Source organism: Pinus tabuliformis, chromosome 3_2 (genome assembly GCF_031772625.1).
Source record: "Pinus tabuliformis cultivar Carrire ecotype Pingquan chromosome 3_2, CPIR1, whole genome shotgun sequence".
NCBI lineage: Eukaryota > Viridiplantae > Streptophyta > Pinopsida > Pinales > Pinaceae > Pinus > Pinus tabuliformis.
In genome coordinates, this window is record NC_142302.1 from 1,077,521,349 (window position 1) to 1,077,547,971 (window position 26,623).

Here is a 26,623-nt window from a genome sequence, read left to right on the forward strand (position 1 = left end):
GGATCTTAACTTTAGAAGTTATATGGTAGTGATGTCGGACCAGGACTTGGGAAATGCCTCTGAGTTTCAAAAACTCATTCACATTGATGTTCTTGGTGAACCTCCGTCCGAACATATGTTTTGCAGTTAGCATTGTGAGCTCATATTTAGTTGAGCCTCATTGGATTGATGTCAGGAATCTTCTGGATGTCTTCAGGACACAATCTCTCATGGATTTAGATACACTGCCGGAGATGTGAGACTACTTGGATATACTGATGTTGATTGGGCAGGCAGTGTGGTGGACCGTAAGAGCACTTCCGGGTACTGTTTCACCTTGGGATCTGCTTCGATATCCTGGATGAGCAGGAAGCAGAAGTCGGTGGCTTTGAGCACTGCCGAAGCAGGATATATTGTTGCTAGCATAACCTCGTGTGAGGCAGTCTGGTTGCGAAAGCTCTTCAGTGAGCTGTTTGGATTTACATTGGATACCACTGTGATTCTCTGTAGCAACCAGAGGTGGGATTCGATTATTAAGGAATCCCGTATTCGTTAATTGCTCCAGCAGATAGAAATCATCTGGGATATGGTAAGTCGATGAGAAAGGAAGCTCCATCACATTAAGATGATGTACAGGTTGATACACCTTGTCAAAGCCCCGAGGAAAGATCTAATCTGTGATTTTCCCAAACGACTTGGAGTCGGTAAGAAACCCTTGTACAAGGGTCCTGCATGTTGCATACATTGAGCTTTGGGAGCTCTGAGGGCTTGCGGTTCCTACTGGAGCAACATATGACCACAGGGTGACTCACCCTCCCCTGGTGGTGCACACTGAAACAAGATGATTCGCTCTCTTGTGGGACAAGATGATTCGCTCTCTTGTGGAACAGGATGATTCGCTCTCCTGTGTAGCAGGATGATTAGTTATCCTGTGAGGCCTGGATTGATGTGTTCTCCATGGCGATTGTAGCAGGATTGATGTGTTCTCCTGTGAGGCCTGGATTGATGTGTTCTCCATGGCAATTGTAGCAGGATTGATGTGTTCTCCTGTGAGGCCTGGATTGATGTGTTTTCCATGGCAATTGTAGCAGGATTGATTTGTTCTCCTGTGAGGACAGGATTGATTAGTTCTCCTTTCGAGGCATCCTACCCATGCAGTCTGGGACTCGTGGGAAGTACCTCTCATCTGATCAATGAGCAGGGAAATAAAGTTAGGGACCATAGTAGTACCGATGGACGCATCGTTGTAACTACCGTACTCCCTACGCTAGGATGACCTCCATTGATCTGGGATCAATGATACTGGTCTGGGACCAGTGGTAGGAGTTGTACCATACTATGACGCTGACTTCGGGTCGGTTGAGACTGGTCTGGGATCAGTGGCACATACTCTGAGACTGACTTTGAGTCAGTGGAGGATGATATTGGTCTGGGACCATTGGAGTTGTACTCACTATGACGTTGACTTTGGGTTGGTTGAGACTGGTCTGGGACCAGTGGTACATAATCTAAGACTGACTTTGAGTCAGTATGATACATCCTCGATCATTTCTTCTTCTTCATAATTCGGACAAAAGCAGAGTAGAACAAAACAATGCAAGAGCAGAGCATAACTGAACAAAACAGTACAGATCAATGCAGGGCAGAACAAGACAAAGCAGAACAGGAAAAATAGAGCAAAGCAGGGCAAGGGTCAGGCTGTACAAGGCAGTGCATTTGATGGATGAATAGTAATGACCGATAGACAGATTGCAGATGAAGTTCTCCATGGTTGAGAGGGAGTGTTAAAATTGGCAACCAGGGTAAAACTTCATGTGGGTCATCTTATTCATGGCTAATAATATTTTTATTAGATTCCTCTCGTCGAGAGGTGTAGCATTGATATAAATATCATCCGATTCCGATAAGTATTCATGGAGATATGAATTTATTTTGATTATGGAATTATTATCAAGCCGACCTACAACTCATGTAGGCTCAGAAGCCCAACAGTCGCATCTATTCACCCACCAACATTGTGTATAAATATAAGAGGAATTTTCCTCATTTGGACTCACTCATCTCATCACATCTCTCTCTCTCTACTGCGCAGATATGAGTCTCTTCTCTACTGCGCTAAAATGGGTCTCTCTCTCTCACACATGTGAAGCTGGAAACTGCTGAAACTGAAGCTGCAACTGCAGAAGCAAAGATTGACTTGCGTGGCCTAGAAGATCTCCTCTTTGGAACTGCGCTGTAGGTTCATCTGAACCTCCTCTGAAAGCCACAACTTTTGGTGGTGGAATGAAGTCAATCCGACGAACGGTTTGCAAGATATCAACTGCCCTAGTTTGAAGCCGGAAACTGCTGAAACTGAAGCTGCAACTGCAAAAGCAAAGATTGACTTGCGTGGCCTAGAAGATATCCTCATCTGAACTACGTTGTAGGTTCATCTGAACCTCCTCTGGAAGCCGAAACTTTTGGTGGTGGAATGAAGTCAATCCGACTGTCGGTTTGTGAGATATGGTCTGCCCTAGTTTGATAATGAAGCCGCTAATGTTGATGCTACTGATCTAGGGTTTGCTACTGCTGATATGAATTAGATTTATTGTACTATTTCTCTCTGCTGAATTATTGAAGATAAAAGAAGATTTGATCAAAGGGTTTCCCCACACATTGTGGGGTTTGTCCCTGGCTAGCTGCCACATCTTGTGTCTCTTGTCTTGGCTTTTTTTTCAGTCGACCGTCTAATGTTCTATCTGCACTTTACTTTATGTACATGTGATTGCTAATCGGTGGAATATAATAAGAAAAAGAAGTAAACTGTTATAAGCATAGAACATACCATAACTTAACAAACGCAAATCTGCAGGGGGATGCTATTGGGTATAGCTTCAGAACAACAAATTGTATCCCTCTATGGCAGGGATTCAATTAATGATCAGACAATAGAAGAGAAAATAGAAGAGGTATGGTTGAAAGGGACGGGAGATAAACTAGTGACCGATAAAGACGGTGGGAAACGTAAAGGGAAGCAGAAAGTGTCGAATGAATCTTCTTCAGCAGATACATCTCTGGACAACATACTTAGTTCCCAGGATTTATGGCTGTTGCCCCAAAACTCAAGGATCAAGCTTCATAATCACTGGTTGCAGAAAGCTAAAGAAAGGGCTAAGGAGGAACTGCATCCTCTATCTGAGAGATACAGAGAAGTATGTGATGGGCTACTTCATCATGATCATAAGATCAACCTCAGAATTTTAAGAGAAGCAAAAGTTGTTGGAATGACAACCACTTGGGCTGCTAAAAATTATGACCTTCTCCAGGCATTGCAAGCAGAAATAGTGGTGATAAGGGGGTTAACCAAGGACCCTATTAGGTGGTTTCAACCTCTAAAGGGGGTGACATGTCCATGGTACATCCCTCAAGTGGTTCATGGCATACAATATAGTAATAGAATAGAGTGGAGATCAGGGGAAACATCTAGACCACATGTCATGGTGTAAGGGTAGCTATATTGAGGGAAGCCCACACTTGGGTATATGAGTGTATGAGGGAGAAAATAGTTGTACATGAGTTACCCCAATCTTTTTTTCCACCCTTCTTCATATGCCTTTTGCCTTTGATTTTTTTTTTTCATAACTGCTTAGGGCTCTAGGGGATGAGAGCATTATGTGTAATATATAGCAATGGATACCCCTTTAAGGTGGGGCATTTCATCTCCCACTAGGGGTTGGGACAATCATAGGTTCCTTAATGATGGAGGGGGGTCATCTAGGGCCCATAGGAACTAGGGTGATGGCCATGGATAAGGGGTAGATCTCATGTTTTACTTTTGTCCACGTGCTTAATTTGTATGTCCCGATCATCTTTTGCATTTTGTGGTACATTCCATGTTGAGAGTGACCAAATTATGCTTTTTATTTTCTTTTTTGTTGGAACATCATCTGGACCCTAGAACATTATTTCAGACCCGACCCAAGGTGTGGACAAGGGGAGGCTTACCCTATGTGGACCCGGATGGGGAAAGATATGAATGGGGCTAAAATGAGTGGAAGGGGAATAATATAGGTGGTATTGGGAAACTTGACCACACAACCAAAATCGGGATTTCCTAGGTAGTGTCATTCCTAAAGCTAATGGCTAGTAAAGGAGATCCCACAGGACTAGGATACAAGGGTAACCACAAAATCGGGTAGTGGAGACAAGAATACAAATCTAACTCACTCTTTTCGTCGAATTCCCCCACCAATCCATGCCCAAAACTGCCCATGAAAAGTAAACAAAATTACTTAGCCAAACCAATGAAAAGTCATACCTTTGGGGTCGAGAGGCCCACCTTCAAACATACATTCATAACAGATGGGTGAGGGACCACATGGTTGCTTAGGTGGCAGAGAAAATGGCATATCGAGCTATCTGGGGGATGCAAGGGGCTGCTGGGTCCCGACTAAGGATCATCGAGGAGAAAAAAATTCTCCTATATGCATTACTCACAGGTGGTGGGTAACACTCCCAATAGACCATCATGCCAACTTGAAAGAACATCTTTTGGATTCCCTCACTAAGCCATTGGGCCAATTTAAAAGAACATATTGTGGGCCATGCCATCAAATTTATTCAGGTGCAAACTTATTTTAGAGCGCAAAAAAACAATGCGTATTTTTGTATTGTTTAAATTGTATTTTTGAATGTTATAGAGATTACATAACATGTGTATTGAGCTATTTTATCAACACTTATTAAACTGGTTTTCTTGTTATTAATGTATTTTTAAATATACGTCAATATTAATTCATACTAAAATATTTTATTCATAACCTATTGGAAAAATTATTCTATACAACATTAAAATATTTTCTTTTAACATTTTTGTTCTATATACAGATATATATGAAGTTGATATCACCTATTATAACATTTTTGAAAAGTATAAGTTTTAAACATCTTACTCACATATTTTTTTTGTTACTTCTAATTACTTTACATGAAATTATATTAGGTCATATAGGCAACTCTATATATATATATATTTATTTATTATAGTCAACATTGCTTTTCTATCTAGAGAACATTTTATTTTTATTTTAACACTCATAGACATACTTACATATCACTTTGAAGTTGTGCATATATTTGATATACCCCTATTGACATATATCAACGACACAATATCAACAACATTTTAATATAATTGTACGAATTAAATAAAAAATAACTTTTAATTTAATATTATGATGATGATGATGATGGCTAACGTCCACTGAGACCAAACTTTGGTCTATCAGACCTAAAGAAATGAATTATTTAGTTTGATTTCAGATTTTATTCCTATGCTCAAAAAGCTTGGAGAGGAGCCTCTCGAGCTCACTATAATTTTGACATCGTAAAAGGCTATGAAGGTCAGTATTGCAACAAAGATTATGAAACTGAGATCTAATGTGGTTGTACGCGGGGCACTCTAAGAGGAAGTGATTTTCATCCTCGATATTCATATTGTCACAGAGATGGCAGGTCATTTCCATCCATGGTGTTTTAGGAATTGCCCAACAACCCGTTTCACTATGGAGCTCATGAGAGTTCGTTCTAATCTTGGCTATATTAATTTTCTTCTTTGAGCTAGTTAAAACAGAGAGATACTTTTGATCTTCTAGGGTGGGGTTGATAACCTCCTTATAATATCTTAATTTTCTTTTATCTGTTAAATCTTTCTCACACCATAATTTTTATTTGAACTTAGAAGTAACAATATTTTTAATGTTATTAATGTTTTGCAATGCAACATTCTTGCCAATCTCCCAATGGTTTAACCAGGTCCTTGTGTCTTTATACCAACCTCATTTCAGCTTTAGTTGGTTTTGGCTAGAATTTACAGCTAGCTTAGGAAGTCTATGGTCTCCTATGTTATTGAGTTTGTGCTTGTACAACAAAAGCCTAGTCATAGCTAGGCTCTCGATAGGGGAAAGACCCACTTCTATGAGGAGAATAGGATAGGGTCTATTGCTTTTAATTTTGAGGTTATACATTGTAAAGTGCTTCTAGATTTGTTCAATCTTTCTCCATGATTCTCTAGAGATGCTGCAACCCCAAACCTCACATCCATATATGATAACATGAGTGACTAAAGTTTCAAAGAGGAACTTTTTTCTATCCCACATTACGAGGTTTGTCATTTTACAATTATTTTCAAGACCAAAATAAGCTTTCCACCCCCATTAATTCTTTTCTCAATGCTATAGTTCCAGTTGAACTTGTGATGAATATCAATTCCTAGGTACTTGTAAGAAGACACTTCCTCCAAGTTACTATTGTCATACATAAAATTAGCGTAAGTTTCCTTCTTGGATTTGATGATCATAACTTTTGTTTTGTCAGTGTTAACAGTGATACCCATGGTAGAGCATAAATCCTCAAGAAGTCTAAGTTGCTTATCAAGATCAGATGGGCACCTTGTGAGAAGAACAATATCGTCAGCATAGAGAAGAAGGATGATGACTATCCTAGCTAAGATCGTGCCAGCACAGCCTGCTTCCTCTAAACAACCTTCTAGCTTGTCGATGTAAATGCCAAATAAGGTAGGGGAGAGGGGGCAACCTTGTTTAACTCCGATATTACACTTAATATCTTTCGACCACCTCTCATTTCTCTTTAACTTGGCGATTACATTCTTGTATAACCTTATAGCGGCAACTTTCAACTCGAAAGGAACCTTTAGCTCTTCTAATCTATTCCATAGGTTGTTTCTAGGAACCATATCGAAAGCCTTTCTAAAGTCCACAAAGCAACAAAAGAGATTGGATTTATCATTGCGGCATTCCTCCAAAATGATCCTAAGCACAACAAGGTGGTCCGTTGTTGAGTGTTGCCTTCTAAAACTCGCTTGGCCTTTAGCCCACTTACCTTCATGTTCAAGCAATTTGTATCCTCAAGCAACGCTCAACTTATTTTCCAAAATAATACCATATAACTTGGCTAAGAGAGGGTTGATCATAATTGTCTGATAATTAGAGGGGTTATTTGTATCCCCACTTTTAAAAATAGGGCTAATGAGGCTCTAGGTCCATGGTTTAGGGAAGCCTTGCTTGACCGCTTGATTGAAAAGCTTCTGGATGTGGGGGATGAGGACAAAACCTCCAATTTTTAATATTTCCGCCTGGTAACCTTCAATGTCCTTAGCTTTCCCATTTGCCAAGCGTTTAACCCCAAAATAAATGTCTTCTAATGAGAAAACTTCTTTTGTTGTGAGCAGGATTTCAAATTTATCCATGACATTTGGAGATTCATAAAGCTTTTTAAAATGGGAATTCCAGTTGTGTAAAGCAATTTTATTATTATCTTTAGTTTTCCTAGTTAGAATCTGCCTCCAGAATTTCTTAGGAGCTATCTTAGAGATGTGTAAGAGATTCTCTTGTCTTTTACGAATATACTGCCTTTTTTTCCTTTTAGTTAGGGCTTTGTATGGTTTTATACAATCTTTATCATACCATCGGTTGGTTTTGCTATTTCTTTTATTACTTGAAACTTTAATTGAGAACTTGTTAATAGAATATGAGAGGGTTGTAGTAAAATTATGATAGAGGTCTTCTATGTTGCCTATACTAGATAAAGGAAGCAAATTAGTTTTTAATTCATTTAAAAAGAGATCATTTTTATTTCTATCAAAGATTAAGTTCTTTTGACTATAAGGATTATCTTCTATGGGATCTCTATGCATGACAAAATTGAGAGTTATAAGTAAAGGCCTATGATCAGAGTCAGGCTCGTGGTCGTTTAAGATGTCAAAATTTCTTATTTCATTGTATAGAGGGAGATCGGAAATAACATAGTCTACCACGTTGCTACCAAGCCCATGGATGCAGGTCATCTGGCTAGAATTGGGCCACTTCTTTAGACCGTTGCAGATTATGAGATCTTGAGCACTACATAGCTTGACTAGTTACAACCCAAACAAATTCTCCCTGAGGTCTTCAGAGCTCCTTTTGTACCGGCTAGCTAGAGTAAGGTCCTCGTCTAACCAAAGAGGATTATGGTTGGAATAATTTCTTAGAAGAATAGCTTGGTTGCTTGAAGTTTGAGCATCAAAGTCACCCATTAAAAGGATATTACCTTCATTTCTTAGGCTATAAATATTATTCTCTAAACCATTGTAAGGACTATTTTTATCTAGATTCTTTTTCTTATAAAAGTTAGAATTAATGGGGGAAAAATAACATATTGCTATGTAGGTCTTTTTATCATTAATGTCAGTGATCTTTATCCAACTATATTGGTTGTAAGGGTCGTTTTTATAAATCCTAGCATTGGAGGAGATGTTCTTCTTAATGTAACAAGCTATACCCCCAATGCCTCTATGGGAGGATCACTTGTTCCAGGTAGACCATAGTACAAAGCCATTTATGTTAGGGACCTTAGATTCTTCGTGCTCCCAAGTTTCAACAAGCAAAATAATATCAACATCATTTGAGATCCAACTTAGCTTGGGGCCTTTGTTCCATGGAAAGCCCCAACAGTTCCAAGAAAGAATCTGGAGCATGTTGAATTGTTATTTATTACCATCTTTTTGGTTTCTATCTCGAATAACGACTTTTCTATTTCTGATTATTGCCCATTTTCCTTTCTTCCTAGCTTCTTTTACCTTTTGAACCTCCTTTCTTAATTCTGTTTGATCTTTTGGAATGAGATCTTCATTTATAAATATTCTCATTCCTTTAGAGTTGAGGTTTTACTAAGTATGTCATACTTATGGTCAGTAGAGCTCACCTTTATTCGGATCAACCTTCTTTATTCTCAGTTAATTTCCCCAACCTTGTTGCTTTTGTAAGACACGTTTCAATTTGTAATCTATTATGTAATTCTGTTTGGGCTATGGCTAAAATATTCTCGTCTACTTCCTTTTCCAAACTGAAGATTATAAAGTTCAAGGCCTTTTTGTTACGCTCATGGTCTAATTCTATCAATTTTTTCATTTCATCTTTAACTGGTTTGATATTTAATTTACTTACCACACTACTAAATAATAAAAATAAACATTATAATCTGCCATACACATGTATATATTGCAAATATTAATGTTGTACCATGTCCGTGCGTATAAACAATGCATAAAGATAGAATATTGCACATATTTCACTAACATTTCCATCGTCCCATGCGCATAAATATGAAAGATGAAATCATATTGGAATTCTATTATATAGTTTTGTTTGAATATATTGGTATCATTGTCCTCGACTGTATGGCATTATGTTTCATAGACCATGCCAATGATTTTTTAAATGCAACAAAGCCGCAATCCTCGTGTTACCGTAAAGTTAAACGGTATTTTTATGATGATTTGAGTGGTTTTGGTTTTACATTATTTCTATATGTTTGTATTTCTGTGATGGTTTGAGTGGTTTTGGTTTTACATTATTTCTATATGTTGAGGTGTCTCTGTTATGTTGTTCAGGGTTACATTTAATCAAGTATTATTATAATTATTACTACGGCTTATTATGACAATGACATGTTGAAAGGGGTAATGGTTTTGGTTTTACATTATTAGTCCCTCCCTGGACTATAGCGATCGATAGATCGTTGACCGCTCATTAATCTATTCGTTGACCATGTTTTTTTTTTGCGTTATCATGGTTTTATCATGGTTTAACCAATGTTTTAAAATGACAATTTTCGTCTATCAAAATTTTAACCAAAGTTTTTGGCTGGGCAAAAAAGGACCTCTTATTGCAGGCCTCACTTATCCCAATGTAGATTGAAGTGATTAGAGTATTTACTTTGCCATTTTACCCTAAGTTCGAGCTTTAAATTCGTTATATAAATTTTTGAAGATCGTATACTAAGTTTTATTTTGCAACCTCGTTTTAGATTTAAGTGATCAATGCATTTACTTTGTCGTTTTAACCTAAGTTCGACCTTTAAACTCGTTATATAATTTTTTGAAGATCATATCCTAGGTTTTATTTTGAGGACAACTGCGCTTCTGCATGCAGGTTTGAGGCCAGGTGTGTTTTTGCATGTAGGCACATTGATAAAGGTGTCCAACTGTGGCTTGCAGCGGATTGTGTATAATATCATAAACTAACCCAACCCTATGAGATAAATAGTGGATGTCTATGAGTTATAGCTCCAGTCTGTTCAATTCCGATGAGAGATAGAAGTACGTTCCATTGGTGTCAAGGGAATACACTGTCAACACTCTACCTTCGGGTTTGATTCATCGCCTGAACGAATACGTCTAATCTTGATTCATCCCCTGAACGAATACCTCTAATCTATGAGAGATAGAAGTACGTTCCATTGGTGTCAAGGGAATACACTGTCAACACTCTACCTTCGGGTTTGATTCATCGCCTGAACGAATACCTCTAATCTATTTGTCTTTGTTTGCAGCCATGTTCTCCAACTACTACCTTGTTTCCTCCAGCAGAGTCACAGCGATAAGAGGATGGCCCTCCCGCAGAGGTAAGGGTTTTTTCAGAGTTTCTAAATGGGTATTCCTCTGTTTCTCCCAGCCTGAGTAGATGCACAGGCACTAACTTTTGCATGGTTCTTCCAGGTATTCGATTCTCACTTGTCCGGTGCGGCTCCTTCACAGGTAAGAAGGGGCTTGTAGCATTCGGTTTTTCTTCTGGTTTAATATTGTTTAAGAATCTTAGATAGCTTTAACTTCTAACTTGCCATTGCAGTTTGTCATGCGTTTTTCCAAAATTGCGGATTCAGATGGAAGACCCAAACGCCATAAAGTTTTTCAGGAATGGATGGAAGCGAAAGAAAAAACTCGCAGTTCAAGAGGTCAAAGAAGCCGCGGCAAGCCTGCGTCCCTTACTGAGGACTCGTGCTTTTGGGCATATGTAGAAGAGGCTTGGAAAGACCTGGAAAATCTGAAACAAGGCCAACACCAAAGCCTACAAAGTCTTGAAGAGTTTGAAAAGTATGTGACAACCATGAAGGACGCTCTCAAAATTTCTGCAGATGTTTTCTTCAAAGGAAGCAGATTCATGACATGGTCGGCGGAATGGGAAAAATACAAAAGAGATCATCCCCTTGATGGAAAGTGAAAGTTGGAAAGTGGTGAATTTGCAGGATTTGTGGATAAAAACTCTGTTACCTTTTTCCAATTAGGTTGCTTGCTTTGTTTTTTAGATGTAATTTCTGCTTAAATATTTAAGAAGTAATCTCTGGAACTGTGAGGAAGGAGCTTCCTCCAATTAGATTGCGTGTTTTGTTTGTTTCAGTTGTTTAAAATAGTATGATTGTTGTAATGCTATCATGGTTCTTCAAACGGGATTAAGTATTCTTGCTGTAATTCCGTAATGGTTCTGCAAGCGAGATTTATGGAATATTAGCGTTTTCTGTAGGATATGGCTTGAAACGACTTTATGCTGTGACATTAGATTTTTCTTTTTAAGTTTCTCACGTTGAAAGATGAGATGGTTGGGGACGAAGTTAAAATTTTATGCTTTCAAAAATCTTTAAAGGATGTTTTAGTTTATATATATAATTTCTCAATTATATTATAATAGGGCATATTAAAATAATATTTATAATTTTTTTATAAAATATTCAAATTTTAGAATTTAAAATACAATCACTTTCCAAAACATCAAAAAAGTAATCACTTTTCAAAACTCTCATGGTATATAAAACAGAAAAAGGATACTTGCAGAATTAAAAAACATAAGTTACATGTAGTGAAAAATATTATTATTGATTAGAGATGGTGATATGTAATTTTGGTTATCTATTATCAAAATTGAAATTTTGTTCATATAGATTAAAATAAAAAAAATTTAAAATCTAAAAATAAAATAACTATACAAAATATTTAAATATTATTTAATTGTAAAAAAATTTGTAAGTCAAGAAATTAGAGATGTCAACTCATGTTATATCCATATTTAAGATTGATCTATGCTAATTTAAGATAAACTATATATAATGAGAAATATTTTTATTCAATATTCACATTAATTTTTGGAGAGATTAAATTTCCAACTCCAAAAAAATATTGAGTATACTTAAAAGAAATGGTACCGTAAGTTTGTTTTTCCGTTTAAATAGAAATTACATTTTTCTATAAACTCAATATTTACAATAAATTTTAATAATATAAAAATATTTTTAAAAATGGGTATATAAAAAAAAAATACAAATTTATAATAGAAATTCTTATTATATTTGTTAAACTTCACTGGATTCGATTTGAAATGAAAACCCGCTTTCATGAAAGCCCTCTATTTATTTATTAAATATGGAAATATGATTTTTATATGAAATTGCACAATTTATTTCTAGTTTTCATTACAAAGCGACGGGAAAAACACTAGTGAGTGCTGACCCAAAATTTAATTGTCCACGTTATGATTATTATAATATTATGACAAAAAAAAATTATTATTATTTTATTTTTATTTTTTAAAGTTTTTTATTGGTTCACTTGTTTGAGGATTTTATTGTGTAATTATGGTTCGTTGCCGATTGTTTGTAAGGTTGTGATTGCAAAAAAAAATCCCATTCGTTTTTCAAATTTGCATTTTGATTTATTATTATGTGACTTTTTTTTAATTATGTTCTTGGTACTTATTAAATTTTATTTTGATATTTGGATAATTTTTAGTTTTTAAAATTTTATTATTTAATTGGATTAAGCTAATTTTATTTAGAGGTTTATATATGTTAAAATAGATTCATTTGAATTATGAATTTATAAGTGTTAAGAGGGATCAAATTATTTGAGATACAAATTTTTTTAGAGTGTAAAATTTAAAGAAAAGTTTGAAACATGAGGCTGCCTCGCATGATTATTCGCATGGTTATTTTTGAAGGTGGAAAGCATGGCGCCTCAAACATGAGGCTGCCTCGAACATTACTTAGCTTTCAAGTATTTCTCTTAAATATTTTTTTCCATCGTCGAGAATATACTAAAGATATATATAAAATTGGGATTCCACAATATTCTTTATCTTATCTCTTTGCTTAATATATGCACGCAAATAATTGATAAATCTTATCTGTTTTCTTAATATATGCACGCAAATAATTGAATTTAAAAATGGTGAAGGCAATTTCTCTATCTATATTTAAAATAGAAAAAAACCCAATCAATTTGAAATTGGTATTAGGATTTATAATAATTAATTTAAATTTTAATCGTTAGACCCCTGAATTTTTTAACAAATTACACATTGAATTCGGCATGTTGCAGAAAGCGTTTGTATTGTTGTTGTAGCAGACCCGGGCTTGTTGTGGCAGACCCCGGCAGGGACTACCGACTGCATGCAGCGCTTGTTTCTATATGTTGAGGTGTCTCTGTTATGTTGTTCAGGGTTACATTTAATCAAGTATTATTATTATTATTATTACTACGGCTTATTGTGACATGTCGAAAGGGGTAATGGTTAAGATATAAATTTATTTATTTTAATATTTTTTATTTGGTTTTTTAAGCAGGTTGAGAGGGGTGATGGTTTAATAAATAATTAAAATGTAAATTTATTTTTTAATAATTTTTAATTAAATTTATTTGAAATTGGGTAAAAATGTGTATATTTTATCCGTGGATTTTGTATAATTTGGAATATTTTACTAATCTTTTTTGAACGTCAAAAATCATAATCTAATTAAAAATTTAAAAATTATTTCCGTGAATTAAAGGAAAAAAACATGAAAAATTAGAAAACAACTCTATAACGGAAAAAGAAAAAGTGAAAAAAAAGTATTATATTGATTTATTATTTTATTGATAGTTGGGTAGAAATTCCGCGCCGAGCCATGAAGTGATCAGAGTTCTTTCCCACTTGCAGCTGTAAACGGGCACGCTGCCCTTAGAACTGTTTACTGTACTCGTTACTTCCTTTATTACAACTTTGTCAATTGAATCGAAGGAACCGCGATGTTTCTCTTTGTGATCACCTTATTCCACATTGTCAATTGATTTGAGGGATCAGACAGACGCCAGGTTTCTGCTCTGTCAAAATATGGAAAGTGTATTCCAGTGGAAACTTATTTTCTCATCAGCACAGAGTCCACAGTAACAGGAATCCCCCAATCTCTCCAATTGGGAATTCCTCTGCGATTCCCGATCAGAGAGCAGCAGCAGCACTGCCGGGAGCGAAATGTCATTCGGGAGCAATTCTGGAACTTCAGATGAACATCGTTTCTCCAGGGTTGGAATTCGATCATCTTTATCAGAAATCGAGAGATGGCTGGACAATCAGCTAACGATTTCTACAACCCATCTCATTTCTTTCCTCAGTTCGTCTGAGGGGCTTGATATACTGAGACAGATAGCAGACAACCGTTCTCTGTCGTCTCAGATTGTCATCAAATTGGCCAAACTTGTAACCCAGGATGGCATAAGATGTAGCGTGGAAAGGTTTGAAACCAATAAAATATACGGAGCATTTCTGGGGTCGGCATTTCTCACGCAGATTCAATCCCATGTCGGAGCCATGATGGAGCCGAAGCCCAAGGATTTATGGCCCTTTCTTCATCTTTTGGAAGAGATGCAAAATCGAACAGCGGATGGATGGAGGTTCCTTCCAGCTGAGACTTTTAGAGAAGCCATTGATGAGATTCCCGAGGGCGCTGAAAAGATTGAAGTGTATCAACAATTTTGCAAGCTCATCGAATATCGAAATAAAATGAAAAGGCTTCAGCAACTTTCAAAGTCTGAAGAGCAATACCAGGTAAGGGTTATTCTAGCCATCAATGAATACTGTGTTCACTAAATGATATCAAAAATACTAGTCCTGTGGCTAGGTAGAGAAATGTGGTTTTTACAGGCTCTGAGCGCAATTTTTTCAGTTAAAAATCTATATATAAAAATCTATTTCAAAATACAGGTTTTATGCTTCTTATTTATTTATTAACATTTTTTGTTTTACAGTTAAAATCAAAATCCTGGATTGGTCTTTTCTCATCTTAATATTGAGTATTTATATAAATCTATTTCAAAATACAGGTTTTATGCTTCTTATTTATTTATTAACATTTATTTAATTTAGTTGAGGTATTTTTATGTAGGGTAGTTTAAGTAGGTGACAATTGCTCACTGGAAATGTAGATTTTCTCACTGTTTTTGGAAAATCTCGTTGAAATTTTTGGAAATCGGTTGTAGCTGTTAAGTTATAGAATTTAGATGTCTTAAAAATTTAAATTTATGGAAATCTGTTGTAGTTATCAAGTTAAAGAATTTTAAATGCCTTAAAACGTTAAAATGTTTAAGGGTGTTGAATCTATTTCTATCTTCATAATTAATTTTAAAATAAGTATAAATCAAAATTTTACAAAATAGAAAACATCTAATTCAGATTAAAAAAATTACTATCCAAACAAAATTGTAGCCTTTTTAAACATTTTTTTTATCTCAATAACATTAATATATTTTAAAATAAATTTGTGATAATCTTCATTTAAAAAATTATATAAATAATCTAAATTTAATAATTTGAAAATATATTGAGTTGTTAGGTAAAATAAGAATTTCTTCATTTTTCCCTTACAAAACTTATCAGGGTGTTTGCTATTCAACTCATATCTATTTCAAAACTCATATATATTGTTACAAATTCTAAATTTATTCAACAAATCCCTCATATCTGAATCATTAAAACATTTTTTCCATACCAATAACATTAATATATTTTAAAATTAAAAAAATTACTATCCAAACAAAATTGTAGCCTTTTTAAATTCCATTGATAGACGCTAGGGTGAAGGGAGGAGTGGGGTTCTGCTGGTGTAAATCGGGGTTGAAGCGCTCTTATTATTGAGAAACGTTTACATCATAAATTAGAAGTGTTTTGATTAATAGTTTTTTTTTAAGGAAAAATTGGTAATTTCATTAAGAAACAGAAATAAATTACACTTTGTAGATGCATATGCATATTCCCATATTTTTATTAATAAATATCATCTTCCGAAAAAGCATCACAGCTAGATACCTGTATCCACTCATGGAAGTAATAGCCCAACAAAGACTGAGAAAAGTATCCAAGAAAAGTACAACAGTTCAAAATAGAAATATATTATCTTAATATTCAAAACCATGTACTGTCCCATTCTTTGATGAATAGTTATCAACCATTTAATTTATATTATTAATATTATTTAATTTATATATAATATATATTTGGGTTGATTTTTTGTAAAATAATTTAATAATAAATAAAATTTCGATTATTAAATGATATTTTAAATTAATAATTTTAAAATTTAAATATTATTAGAATTTAGAAAACAGTTTTTCAGATTAATCACATTGTAAAGAACACTGTTTTCTAAATTATGGATCACAAAAGTCTTAGATCTAACATTACTAGAATTTAAAAGTGTTTTTTTTAGGTGAGGAATTTTATAACATAATTTAAATAGGTAACTATTTTGCTCCAAAAAAATTAGTTTTTTTTGTAGGATTTTGACATTTCACTGTATTTTTTGGAAATCCAGGGTACATTTGTAGAGTTATAGAAGTTTAGATGCTCTGGTGGTTCATTTGTAGAGTTATAGAATTTTAGGTGTTTTGGCGGTTCTTGAGGGTGTTGGATCCATTTCCACCATTAAAAAATGATTCAGCCAGTCAGACTTTTTGAAAAATCTCTAGATTCCCATGATAAAATAACAGTCCTAGCGAAATTGTCACTTTTTTTTAGATGAAAAAACATTGGTTTATATAATGTACCAGTGCATTTTCCGTATTGATCTCAAAATTTACATAGTGCAATTATCCCCATATCATACCAAGTAAAAAACAGAAATATATAAACTATGATTGCATGCCCATATCATACCAAGTAAAAAACAGAAATATATAAACTATGACTGTTCCAGATGTGTTCCGAGGATTATATCTAAACATAAAACAACAAGTAAAGTTCAACTATAAGGCTACAAAAAAGACTAAATAACTAAGAGTCCAATGTTAATGTTAAGGGAGTAGAATAGAGCCCTCGTCTCTAACGGTATTTTCTTCCATATATACGAAATTGTAGCCAGTACCATCTGTGAGGCCCTTTTTAGACAAAGGAAATATGTTAAAAAGTGATGTGTTGAAAGGACTATTTGAGGCAGTTGATGTGGGAAATCCAACCACATAGGTTTGGAGGAGAGAATATTGCATTGGTTGTAATCCCATCAATGAGTGTCTTGGAGTCTCCATACATGTGAATGAAGTCAATGGACAAATTTCTTGTAATGTCCCCATTTTTATTTTCCTACATAGTACAACCAAGGTGGATTTCTAGGGCAGGGGATGGTTAGGTCAGTGGAGTAGGTCTATGTCATTAGGCGTTTCAATTGAGTTTTGAGGAGTTTTTAAGGGATCTGATGGCATTCCTTTGGTATATTTCATCATCCGCACAATTTGTCTTTCGTTCCACCGCATTCTGACAACTTTAATTAGCATTATTATGGAGCCTAACTTAATTAATTATGCTCGAGGTGGCATTCCAGGGAGATTAATTCATGGAACATGTTAGTGCAATAGCTCGTTGGAACTGGAACGAGAAGATCTACAAGATGGGACACTGAGAAGTGACTTCTAGTGGCCGAAGAGAGTATGGTGGACAATTTACTAATTTTCTTAATTAAAAATGACTTTAATTAGTTGTTTAATTAAGGAAAAATAATTAATTGGAGGAAATGGGCCAAAAGTGACTTAAGTGAAATAAAATAAATTAAAAGGTCACTTAACATAATGTTAATGGAGGAGCTTCTAGAATAATAATAAAATAATATGCTTCTAGAGGCTTGGAGATCTATCGATCCGATATATAAAAGATAAAGAGGAGGTCATTTGGAGACATCTTGGATTTGTGTTTTCTTCTTGTGGAGAGGTTTGAGAACCCAGTTCTCTACTTCAGCAGTAGCCCCAGGACAGAAACCTTCGGGTGATTCAGTGAGGTTGGGCGAGTACCCACCTTCCCTTGGTGAACTCATCCAGAATTTGCAGGAGAGCTTAGCAGTGCAGTTCAAATCAGTTTAAAGGGCCAACATAGTAGTGCAACAGATTATCTTGGAGGCCAGCTTTCATCTCAACTATTTTGAGTTGTATGTGCATATATCCCTAGTTTATATATTATAATAAAAGTTGAGAGATTTCCTATTCATTGTGTTATTGGATTGCAGTGCTCTATTTGTTTATTTTTACATGGCAAACTTTTGTAAATTGAATGAAAATTTTATGGCGAAATTGGGTTGTGTTAGAATTTCAAGAAAACCCCAAATTGTTCCATTTGGGACATTACATTTTTGGAGAACCAAAGCACTCCCCAAAGTGCCAGAATCTTTGCCTGCATTTTGTACCTGCACCTGCATACCAAGATATTTTATAGTGTGACCTGTGATCAATTTTGAGCCATACACCACAACCGCAAACACCTATTTGAGTCGTGCCATCAAAATAACCTGCAAGAAAAAGAATGTTAGGTGGGATGTGGCAGATCGATAGATCCTTATCCCTCTATGTGTTGATTTTCATGGTGTCCATACACTTTCCGACATTGAAAATGATCCTGTGAACATCAATCATGTGGTTTTCAAATATAAAACTATTTCTGGCCCGCCAAATTTCCCAGAAGATGAAAAGAGGAGTGGCTTGGAGTTTACCCCCGCATTCAGTCCACCAAATAAGGCATTGATCAATGGATTGGAAGCATCTGAAAGGTATGTTGTGTTGGAGTAGTATACAATTCTAGATCTATAATGCAATAGGAAATTCCAGAAAAAGATGTGCATTTGTCTGCAACGAAGGCCTGCAAAGCGAGCATCTACTTGGCCCTTGTATACCTCTTTTCCACAGATTCTCCCAAGACAGAGTTTTGTTGTGCCAAACCAACCATATGTAAAGAATGATCTTTGATTGGAACATTTAGTTTCCATATCTTATAGAACCAGACAGGCTAAGTAAGAGAGAAAAGAAAGTTCATAATGTACCTGTAGGAATCCGCTACTACCACTGAGTTGTTGCATAATTTCCCTGCCCAAGTAATGTGATCTCCCTCCTCTGTCCTACAAAGGCCCGCCCTACTTAGTTGCTGAATGAATGAGTTCCATTCCTTTGCATAGTGACCGACCATACCCATGTCATCAGCCTTTCTCCATATAGGAAAATTACCACGTCATCCAAGGATTACCTGTTCCAGAAAGAAATACCCTCTAGAGCGTAATCTGACCGATGTAACCTCAGAGAGAGGATTATCATCCTCAACACCCAGTGTATTATCAATTCACTATGTGGTTCCCTTTACCAAATGACCATGTAATTTGTCCGAGGAACCGAATTTTCACCTTGTAGAAACTAGTCCATATATAAGATCCAGCTTTGATTCCAATGAGTCCTTCTCTAATCTAGTCATCGACTTCTCTGTTTCGTAGATATTTGGATTAAATTATGTCTTGCTAGATGCCCTCCTAGAAAATTGCGCGCCAAATTGTTTTGATAATGAGAGCCCATCCAAAAATCGTAATGTCTAGTAATCCTTATCCTCTGAACATTTTAGGGACAATAATCTTCTCCCACTTAATGAGGTGGTATTTATGTCTCAAATCCAGACCCACCCATATGAATTGAGCCATGTAACTTTTGATTTTGTTCACGACTAGTGTAGGCAGAATATATAGGTGTGCCCAATACACCATGACCTGCTGGAGAACTGCTTGTGCCATAATATATCTGCCTCCAAGGGACAGCCAACGATGGGACCAACAGAAGAGCTTTTTTCTGAATTTTGTCCAGCAGCCACTGCCAACCTGTAATCCTGTAATTATTTGGCTTAAGGCGGAAGCCCAAGTATGTAAGTGTTGATGGTGCTGGAAATTTGTCAACCAAGGGGATATCCAAGATATGAAGTCCCAACTAGACCTCACACTGTTTGGTGTAGGAGTCCCATCTGGTATAAAGCCCGGTTGCCATATACTTAGAGATCTGCCTTGGCTCTAACTGTCAGCACATGAGAGTGTTAAGATGGTATCTTCAAATAACAAGGTAAGTGTGGCTGGTGAGTGTGTAACATAACTGTGTCAAGGTTCTCTTACTACAAAAGGGGGAAGAAAAGTGAGTCTTAAGTGAGAGGTAATAGTACCACCCAAGAAGAGACACATGTGAACCAGGAAGACCTGTCCAACATTGGTGGAATAATCTGCAACGGATGCGGTGTTCATTAAAACCAAAGTACAAGGGAAGATCCATCCACCATCCAATAGAGTAGTCCACAACGGATGTGACGGTTGTTATAACCAATCATCAAGGAAGGTCTGTTTAGTATCTTATGGAGTAGTCCACAAGGATGAGACAACAGTTATAATCAATACAAAACATTCCCAAAAAGGTAAGTACTAAAACAACCGAAATAGTTCAACTATCTTAGTACATGTGAAACAAACATGAATTAAAAATGCCGAAAGAATAGTCTTGCAAACATCCACAAGACATGCATGAAAACGTGCTGGCCTAAACAAGCTTCTGTATTAAGCAAAAGTTCCAAGACATATGTACATCATACATCACTACCCCCAGTAGTGGGACATTGGAGCCACTCCTCGCTCCTTAAAGAACTTATTGAAATCTCTCTATGCTTCGTGGGAGGAGCCAATGTGAAAAATTCTTTGCTCATACAATGAGGGGGTATATATAACCAAGGGTGATGCTTGACTCTTGTGACTCTTCGACTACCCTCATGACTATTCAACTTCCTATGACTTTTCAAATGACATGACTCTTCATATTCATGTGTGTCCATTGAACTTCCACTTTACATTAAATTCGATTTACAATAGACATGGCTCATAGTAGTGATGTGGCCTTTGACAACTCATGACATCACTTGACATGACACTGTTGAAATGGACTAGCTTGCTGAGGTGACAATTTCAAGCTGTTGTTGCAGCTAAGTGATGGATGTGTTCTTTGATGTGCTTTCTCTTCTCCTTTGCATAGCTTGATGATGTGGGGTCTTCAATGATCTTTGGTCTTTGGAGGTGATTGCATGCATGTGTTCCCTTTGCTTGTACTCGATAAGCTTCTTTGCTTGTCCAGTTGTAAGTTAGTCTTCTAGCATGTTCGCTCCTTCTTCTTCTTCTTCATCATTTCGCCATGATCTAACAGTGTAACTGTTCCTGCAATTCATTCATGATGGGACGACATCAAATCCAAAAACTCCTTAGTCTAAGATGATGCGACGTTATCCATGGATTGAGCCCGGGGCAAGTGATAGGTTGGGAAAGAGGGCCCAGTAAATGCGCATTGCGCAGTTTCAAGTAATAGGGAGGGAGACTGGTCATTGAGATTGCGCAGAGCGCAACTCAGGTTTGGCTAAGGAACTCCTGAGCATAATATTTACTGCTGGGAAAAACTGCATAGAGGCCACTGGGAGGTAGGATTGCACAGTTGAGATCATCAGTGGCAACTGCAAGGTGATACCTTGGGAGGAAGGTCTGTGCAGTTTTCTGAGGGGAGGTGGGACTGGGCAACAGAGGGACCATAGAGGACAGATCTACGTAGTTTTTGGGATTAGTGAGTCCCAGCTGAGGGAGGGCACTGCGGGGACACCTATGTGTAGTTCTGGGAGGCAAAGTAGGCTCAAGTCTCTGTGCATTGCGGGGTTGCAACAGGCAAGGAGGAGGCTTGATGACTGATCTTGCGAATTGCACAGTTCAAGTCGGGCTTGAGGCAACTTCTGCGCAATTCTAGGAAGGAAGGCAGGCTGCTGAACTCTGGGATTGCACAATGCAACTATCCTGGGGGACAGTCTCTGCGCACTACGCAGTTCCAGGCAGCAGAGCAACATCACTGAGGGTTGAGACTGTGTAGTGTGTAGCTCAGTCGGGGTCCGGTGAAAGAGAGTTATCCGGTCAGAAGGATTTTCAAAAAAATGGCTAAGTGTGGGAGGCAAGTGAACTTGTGAGGAACTTGACATTGTGATCACACACTTAGCATACTTTGACGACACAACAACATAGACCACTAGAACAACAAGACAAAGCATTACCCTCTGTGAGATTGTTTAGAACAAAAGGTGGCAAGTGCGACTCTTAAGATAGACTTTAGGACCACCGGGATGACACTTGTGCGACAGTGCTTAAAACTTTGTGTATGAGTGCGATAGGTGTTTACATGGCTAGGACAACTTGTATACAAAAAGACAAACCTTCAAGGTCACCAGAAAGGTTCGCAAACATGACATAACAACCAAACATGGCAAAAGACGACAATTGATCCAACAGGCGAAAGGGAGTAAGACACTTAGAGGAAAAACATGGAATGACTATCAGTTCATGCAACCATGCATGTCATTGCAGAGGTAATGATATGGCAATGATAAGCAGTACTTCATGCTACACTAAGAGGTGTATTTCAAAAAGATTTGCTTTATTTTCCATACCTACCCTCCAAAGGGTTATGCATTAGATGGAGTCTTCACGCGGTCCTGATCTTCTATCATACCCTAGGTTCCTTAGTCTCCTTATTTTCTCCTCAACTCCTTAAGAGTCATCTAGAATGTCAACCTTCTTCGTGGCCACGGAGAGACACAATTACGAAGTTTAAGTAGGTAGTGACTGTTGCAGGATGAGGATCTGGGAGGACACATCTACGTAGTTTCAGTGGGCAGTGACTGCTGCGGGATGAGGCCCTGGGAGGACACATTTGCGCAGTTTTAGAATGCAAGGTGGACTGGGTAGCTGAGATGCCTGAGGGACAAAACTGCACAATTTCTGGAGACAGTGGGTTTCCGACTAAGGGAAGGACACTGGAGGAAGCCACTGTGTAGATTTTGATACCAAGGGAAGTTGGGCTTTCTGCGCTTGCGCAATTCCAGCAGGCAAGGGAAAATCTTGAGGGCTGCAGATGCGAAGTGCGCAGTTTAGGAAAGTTGGATGAGGGGTTGCTAGGGAAACTTTGGAATTTGGCTAAGTGTGGGACTAGCAGAACTAATGTGAACAATGATAGAACTTAACTATGATCGCACACTTGAACAATAAGTGATACAACATAGACCATCCAGAGCATATAAAAACATACTACGCTTAATCCAACAACCTTTGCGACAACTTATGACAAGTGCAGCTCCGATGAGAGACTTTTAGAGGATAAAGGCGACACTTGTGCAAGAGTGCGTGAAATGAGTGTGAAACATGTCTATGTGGTGAGGACAATCCATTCTCACAAAGATTTCTCCTTGGAGCAAAACAAATTTCTCTTTGCATGACAATCGATAATCTCCATGCCCAAAGATGACACATACTATATAAAGATAAAAGTGTGAATGACTCTTAAGATCGAAGAGGGAAGCTTGAGATCATCAATTTACTAAATAAGTGACTAAGGAACGAATGATCACAGGATCCACAGTAGGCTCCAAAATTTGGGTACAAGCCAAAATTTTGGAGGGTGTTGTAACCACTACAACACTTGGCGACACACTGATTGAATACCAACTTCTTTGTCTTTGTTCATTTTTAGTGCAGGGCCTTGGTCCTTCGGGGAGAATTGATTCATCGTATAGATTACTTCAGCTTGCTCACTTACCCCATGGGCAGACATGGTTCGCCTTGTACCTTCTCAGTTGAACACAACATAAGTTTCAGCCAGATTACATGTTTCGAATTGGAAGGGTAGTTTAGCTGGCGAGCTTAAGATTTTCAGAGTATAGTTTTTCATCTCTTGAGTTGCTCCGCTGCTAGTAGGCCTGGACAGTACCCCGATGGAGTCACCCAAAACACAAGCATTGCTCCACTGCCAATGAGCCTGGACAGTACCCCAATGGAGTTGCCTACTTCACCTCTCTGTGTAGGAAGCTTTTCTCTTCTTTCGCCTTTATTATTTTTTAAAGAGAACTATGCATAGACACTTATTTATTTTTGGGGTGAAAGAGGGATCCCGTCTTATTGAGAGTAGGAGAGGTTGTTCCTTCAGAGAAGCATGTAAAGACCTCTGATTCAGGTTTGCTTGTTTAGATTATCCCCTTCTCCATTTCTACTAGTTGGATAAGCTTGAACACACCAGTATAGGCAGAGGTTTCCTAGCTTGGACACAGTTTCATGGTTTGACCAAAACTCTCCTTATGGAAGGATCGTATTTTCCGTCAGAACTTCATCGGCCAAAAGATACAACCAATTACAAGGAAGCTAGACACAGGACTGGCCAAATGTTGAAGTGTCGTAAGAATCTTTGAACTTCAACCACATACACACTTGGAAGCCAAACAGGTCTAAGTACTACACTTATTCGCGTAATGGAAATGAAAGGAAAACTCAACAAGGAAGGAAACAAAGCAGAAAGAAAGAAGACAAGAACCAGGAAACAAGACAAGATAACAAAATGACTAAAGAAAACACGATGCAGATCCAAAATAAGAAAACCAGGACAAACTACAGGGAATGAGTGCAAGGAAAGAAAACTAAGATGCATCTAATCTTACTCCTATCCTAACAGCTAGAAAGTCGGGGTTATGTGTAATGAAATTTCTAGTGAAGCCACCATAGTCGTTCTTGACCTGCATCCACAAAGATATGAAATATTAAAACAGATAAAAAGTGATGTGCAGCATAAGAAATAAAAATTTGAAAAACTTGCACAAGAAAAGGAAGGTCTTGCCTGTGGGCAGAAAGATGGGTCACAACCACTACTTTCACCCAATTCATGTGCTTACCTTTTCGAAAAACCTCGAAAGCCTCTTGTGGATGTGTCCTCATCCGCACCGAGCTTCTTAGCAAGTGCGAGAAAGGATTGAAAGTTGTTGCCTGCAATAGAGCTTGCCAAGTAATATTGTTCCAACCATTCAACTATTGGATCGTAAAATTCATGATGGCCATCTTGAAAACCTCATGATTTTTGAAAGGATGAATTTTCAATTTGAGAAGCGAGATCACGATGGGAATCTTGTAAAAAATAGATATGATCATCCTCGACAGTAATGCCAAGACAATGAGGACCTGCCATAACCATCAGCGAAGGCTGAAGTGCCTCACCTGCTTGACAAAAATCTAAATAGAGAGATGTTGAGTGATGAAGATCAAAGAGTGTGAAACTGTTATGAAACCAGCTCAAGAAAAGATAGAAAAGATAGATCAACGCCTTAGAATTCAGCCTCTTCGAGGGGGCAACCTCCTTTACATTACATAAATGAACAATTCTTTGATGATACAAATGAAAAGACCTCCTTTCTATATATAGGAGTCTAAGGGGTTATAACATAATCAGAGCTGACATAACAATAATAATGTAAGGGCACAATAATAACAATAGTGGGCTTCTATGTGGCACAATAATAACAATATGGGCACTACATGGGTACATCAATATAATAAGTGGGTTATACTAACAACAATAGGGGGTTACACTAGTAGTATAGGGGCCTAACATGCCCCTCTCCTTCAAAAAGTGTTGTCCTCAACGCTTGAGTAGTTATTGATGCTTTTGTATAAAATTCTTGTCCTCCCATGTGGAATATTCAGCGTGTAAGTTCTTCCACATGATGAAATACTCTGAAATTGATCGATTTTGTAGCTGTTGGGTTCTTGTTTCTGTGACTGCTCCGGGTTCCAATATGATTTTTCCTTCCTCTTCAATTTCTGACAATATTGCTTGAATTGGGATCTTTTGCAACTTTTGAATAAGTGGCCATACTTCTTCGTCCTTCTTCCATTCATCCCTTGCTTCGTTTATCCAATTTGGTTGGATAATATAAATAGCAAAAAGCAATGCTTCCACATCCTCATCCTTGAAGAGTATTCTCATTCGGTAAGGTCGCCATTTTTTAAGTGCATGTAGTATTGCCAACATTTCTTTCTCATAAATAGCTTGCTTGAGATGTAGCAGTAAAAATACCCAATCACCTACATCAAAACATTTTTCACTACGATGTTGATCTACCTGTTGTTTCGTTTGATTTTGCACCGAAGTGATGTTATCCTTTAAAAGTTGGAGAACTTGCTGTTGATGCTCGATGTGATCTTTCTCTGCTTGAACCTTTTTCTTCTTGATATGTCCTTCTATCTTTTGAGGAGTGGTAATTTTTTCCCGTCCTTTACAAGATATGGTCGGATTCATTTCTTGATGCTCAATGTGATCTTTCACTTCTTGAACATTTTTCTTCTTGATGTGTCCTTCTATCTTGATAGTTTGAGGAGTGGTAATTTCGTCCATTAAATTACAAGATATGGTTGGATTCATTTCTTCTTTCTCTGGGGTGGTGTCCTGGCGTATATCCTCTTCTTTTGATGTTTCTTGATCCTTTTCTTCCTCCTCTTCATATTCTATGTAAAATAATTTCTTCTCAGCACACCTATGACCTTTAGTGCATTTGCTATCACAATTGTAACAAAGCCCTTTTTCTCTTTTTTCTTCCAATTGTTGTGGTGTAACCCTTGTAGGTTGTGGAAGGCTGGGAGAAACAACACTTCCATCTTTATAGTTGTGAGGGGTATGCTTCCTAGTTTCCATAATTTTTCTTTCCATTATGTCACAAAGCCCTTTTACTCTTTCCAATTGTTGTGGTGTTGCTCTAAAGAAGGTGTTGCTCTTTGTATCCTCATAATGTGCTATCATTTCCTCCGTGAAAATTGACCACGTAACAAGTTTTTTACGAGAACAAAGCCCTTCATACCATAAAAATTGATCTGGTTCTAAATATGAAGATGCAATACATACCTTTTGTAACAGTTTTAC

The 26,623-nt window shown here is 37.1% G+C and overlaps 1 protein-coding gene across 1 annotated transcript in view; it reads left to right on the forward strand.

Annotated features, from left to right (window-relative positions):
* Nucleotides 1-13,729: 13,729 nt before the first annotated feature.
* LOC149184414 (uncharacterized) overlaps nucleotides 13,730-26,623 on the forward strand; it is a 36,793-nt gene continuing 23,899 nt past the window's right edge. The window contains exon 1 of the mRNA XM_089417471.1: nucleotides 13,730-14,645. Coding sequence (XP_089273597.1) covers nucleotides 14,073-14,645 — 573 coding nt within the window. The 5' untranslated portion in view covers nucleotides 13,730-14,072. The remainder of the gene's footprint in view (nucleotides 14,646-26,623) is intronic.